We start from the raw sequence: 4,385 nt of genomic DNA, 5'->3' as shown, positions 1-4,385 counted from the left end.
GATCTTTCGATTTCGTGTACTTACAATTCAAACACTATGAAACTAAGCTAGAATATTTACTAGAGAAAAAAATCAAAATGTTTGCAAACGTGACACTATTACAAAACCCTCAATTTGAATTTGTCATGATCCTCACATAATCCCAGAAAATAGAAAGGGAGAGATCCATGCAGTCATGTGATATGAACTGTCCATAAAAGTTGTTTGTAAATATTACACAGAAATAGAAGATACATATTAAACCTTTTTGCATGTTTTCACGTTCATTATGTGAATGGAAAAAAATAGATTTAAAGCATATCCATTTAAGACGTCTCTCAATTATGTATTTTGCATTTCGTCATTTGTTTTTCGTATAAGGAGACCGGTGTTGTCCCTTTTATGTACGAGTGCGACATCTTGTTTCGATTATGGAATTAAATGTCTGTCTTTAGTAGCCAATTTTACATACAAACAAGATACACAATGTGTATTGAATGGAAAAATTTAACGCATTAACATTCGCAGAGTTTTCATACGAAGTTGAACATGGAACTTTTAATCCGACACGTTTGTACAAAAAGACAATTGAAAGGTCCATGTAAGTTTAAACACCAAAACACAAAGACTTAAAATTAAATTGTTTAGATGTTGATAGTGTGTCTTTCAGTCAAGTTTGAAATTTTGATATGTGCATGTTCATGTCTCAAACCTTGCTCCTAATCAGTTTCTGCACGGTATTCTTTGCGACACAAAAAAAATCAAGAAATTAGATTCAATGGAGTGAAGGCTCCATCCACGGGGCAACGTGATAGTTGATGACGTCTTGAGTGATCATTTATGTCTCAGCAAACTTGTGTTTGCCACTTATGGAGAACTATTGAAGTTAGTTGGTTACTTGTACGTGGACCGGCCGCCACACATGACCAAAATAAGTTGGTGGGGGAAATCAACATACTAACCAGACAGACAAACATACAAACACACAGCAAGGAAATGTCATTTATAAACCTAGTGTATGTTTCATAGAAAGTCTTAAGTCTTGAATAAGTTCTTAAAACAAAACTAAGCCAATATGTAGGTATAATACTTGGTTGCTGCTCGCCATTATGCGATAATGGCCCGAAGATGTGCATAATGGCCTGACGGTCGCAGCCCGAAGGCAATTATGAACCCGAGGGCCATTATCGCATAAAGGCCAGCAGCAACCAAATATTAACGCCTTTAATACCTATGTCCGAAATACGGCGTTTAGACATCGCCGCTAATCTTGGTTGTCGCCCTTTTTTAGGAAACGGACTGTTGTCAATGTAAACAAATATCTGTCATAACACTCCGATTAACTAAGAAAACAAGACAGCACAAAATAAATATTAAAAACAAAAATGTTTTTATCGGCAAATTCAAAATCCTTCTCTACATTGTTTGTGAGAATTACATTTAGATCTAGTGTCAGTTTTTAAAGAAGTGTTGTGTCTTCAAGACTGATGTCTAGGTCTAAATGCGAACGATCCGGTCTTTTCCTACCGTCAATCTGAAATCATTTTTGGAATTTCTGAGGGTCATGTATTGTCTTAAGTTTATAAATCTTCAATGTTAAGCTTTGATGATTGTGATTATTTATGTCATTTAAACTTTAAAAAATGTACAAGTGACTATACAGTTCATTCAACGTTAGCAGACTGAGAATCACTGCTTCCTGTAAACGTTGCCTTTGCCTTGTTGATTTTTATTCTCGTTTTTTCTTATTACGTCTTTCTGCACGTGCGCTCATTCACTCGCCCATTATGGAAAAATAATGCCGAGTAGCAAGGCGGCTAAAATTGACTAAATGTCCTAACCTTTAATTCCTATGTTATGACCTCTTGTTTTCCTGAATAGCTATGCAGGTTAATATTAATTTATCATATTGCGAAATTAAAACGATTGTCATTGTACTATGAGGTTTATTTTAATTCTAAAGTATTTGACTTTTTAATTGTTTAACTGTTAAATTATTTAAACAGTCACACGTTAGTCCAATAAATAGTCTTACGTCCTATGACTATCACTTAGGACTCTCTGGAAAACGCAGGCAGGATGTTAAGAATAAATAAAAGCAGAAAGGAATATAAATTCCCTATTTATGATTAGCACGGCATTGTATAAAATTTCAAATATTATTAAAAAAAAAGGAAAAACATAATTGAGTATTTCCTTTTGTTTAATCAATGCATCACATTCATACATATTATCAAAAAAGAAGACTCTTACAACTCGGGTAATACATGTAATACAGACATAATTAGAGTAATTGAAAACAATGCTGTTCCAAAAGCCTTGTACAAAAGAATATTAAAATAAAGGAACTATAGAAAAGGTATGTCGGTTCAAATGTTCTATAGTCAAATTAAAGAAAACACTTTGAAATTCATTAATCCTAATCAACTGTGTCCAGATCATTATCTGTGTCAAGGTCAGCACATGCTCTAATGAACTGAGGAGCTTGCTCATCGAATTCTTCTGCTTCAATAACTCCATTTTCTAAAATAAGACAAAAGTGAAATATGTTAACCAAATGATAACTGAGTGTCTTATATGTAATACATACGTTTGGTTTAAGAGGATTTTACTTACTTGGTAAACGATATTAAAACGCGTGTCTATTTACATGATTAATCTGAAATGATATTTCATTTAATGAAATATTTAAAGAATTTGTGTTTAATTTTTCAAAAACTGTGTTCTTTAACTTTTCAAAAACTGACGTGAAGCAAACATTTAACCTTTAAGCACGATGGTGAACAACAATGCAATTCGTCGCAGTGAAAATAAATATATCCTAAAATAGTACAGACCACTTAACAAACCCCATGCTAATCTTTGTGTTTTAATTCTAAAAGCCATTGCAAAAATTGTAAGCTACTCAAATAGTAAATATATAATATTAATAAAAAAGTACAAACCATTATAATCAAGGTCCAGGAAAAGATTTAGTACCATTTTGTTGTCACCAAGGATAGCATGCAATTCTTTGAGAGCTATTTCGCCATTTCCATCAACATCGTATGTTATAAAGTCACATGGATTAGCTTGAAGTTCAACATTGTACAGTTGTTCTTCATGCTGTAATTAATAACATACCTAATGTACCATACGAATAACTTAGTATTACATAATTTAAGAGTGTTGCAAGTAATGTGTTATGATTATAACTACTACTGCTTCTGATGCTACTTCAGCAGCAGAAAAAAAACCCCACAAAAACAACAATAGCATGCTGCTGTTGCTGCTGAAACTATCACTTTTTACAATGACAACAACAACAAAGTTAACGATTGTATTTTGCATACAGACAAGTTTGAAACAGCAAATCAATGATATTTATACTAGTAAAGATGTAACCGCTTGAAATTAATTTTTGCTTATTTAAAAGAAAATTTTATTGACTGAAAGTAATTTTTAAATCGATTTCAGTGACCGTTGCGCATCTCGCACGAAATAAATGAATTGCACAAATCGTCCGTATGGTAACTTTTGAAATTTATTCAATGTTTCATAAAATTTAAATAATTTATTTCATTCGTTGTATCATTTTATCAGAAAATGCGACTCAAATTTAATTCATAATGTAAGAAAATAATTCTTATGAGACATTTGAATTCTTACTTGATCGTCACTTCTTTTGTAACGCCGGCCTGGAAAAGTAGGGCCCGGTCTTAGACTACGAGAAATAGGGCGTGGGTCTGGTGGTCTTGGTCTAGGCTTATAGGTCCGCCGATTGCTTCTCCAGGCTTCAGTGTACATACAACAGGCCAATAGAATGGCCACAGTAAATAGCGTCACTCTCTGAAATAGGAAATTAATTGACCTTGAAATTGAGCGGAAAAATTTATAAACATTAAGTATTTAGAACTACGCTATTATTAACAACAGCAAAATATCATTTAAAAGACGAAATAACAACATAACAACAACAAACTTATTACAAAGACAAATTAATTCGCAACTTGTGTTGTCAAATTTTAATTAAATTGCTCTCATATGTTTACTGGCGTATGAAAAATATTCAATAAATATGTTTGAAGAAAGAATAATATCACATACCATGATTGTTGCATCTTCTGCTGCAAATCGACCGCACACAAAGGACTTTATTAAACAATGTGAGATACGATGGACAATAAACTCTCTTTATAGCCAACCAGGGTAAAGATTGCATGACAAATGATATGTATGTTTACAAAACAAAGCAAAGTTTTGTTCATTTTTTTGCATTTCAGATTTAAGGACAATCATTTTTTTATGTTTGCTTATTTAATATGTTTTTCATAATATCGCCATATTAGCCATTTTTAAAAACAATATAAAGTTAATAATATATAATTTACCGGTAATATAATTTATCAAAGAATAATGTGTGCACA

The 4,385-nt window shown here is 32.3% G+C and overlaps 1 protein-coding gene across 1 annotated transcript; it reads right to left on the bottom strand.

Moving 5' to 3' along the window:
• Nucleotides 1-2,164: 2,164 nt before the first annotated feature.
• Nucleotides 2,165-4,182, bottom strand: LOC132720605 (uncharacterized). The gene is made up of 4 exons (XM_060704766.1): nt 4,066-4,182; nt 3,628-3,807; nt 2,925-3,084; nt 2,165-2,502 (listed from the first exon to the last, which is right to left on the bottom strand). The coding sequence occupies exons 1-4, from the start codon at nt 4,066-4,068 to the stop codon at nt 2,399-2,401; spliced, it is 447 nt and encodes a 148-aa protein (XP_060560749.1). The 5' UTR covers nt 4,069-4,182; the 3' UTR covers nt 2,165-2,398.
• Nucleotides 4,183-4,385: the final 203 nt, after the last annotated feature.

The sequence above is a fragment of the Ruditapes philippinarum genome, unplaced genomic scaffold, assembly GCF_026571515.1.
Source record: "Ruditapes philippinarum isolate M1 unplaced genomic scaffold, ASM2657151v2 ctg7323_1_1_1_1, whole genome shotgun sequence".
Lineage (NCBI taxonomy): Eukaryota > Metazoa > Mollusca > Bivalvia > Venerida > Veneridae > Ruditapes > Ruditapes philippinarum.
This window is presented reverse-complemented; position numbering and strand designations above follow the sequence as displayed.

Coding starts and splice junctions, on each gene's coding strand:
- LOC132720605 (XM_060704766.1), bottom strand. Junction 3,085..3,627: donor ACAAAAGAAGTGACGATCAA/GTAAGAATTCAA, acceptor TATTAATTACAG/CATGAAGAACAACTGTACAA. Junction 2,503..2,924: donor CCTGGACCTTGATTATAATG/GTTTGTACTTTT, acceptor GTCTTATTTTAG/AAAATGGAGTTATTGAAGCA.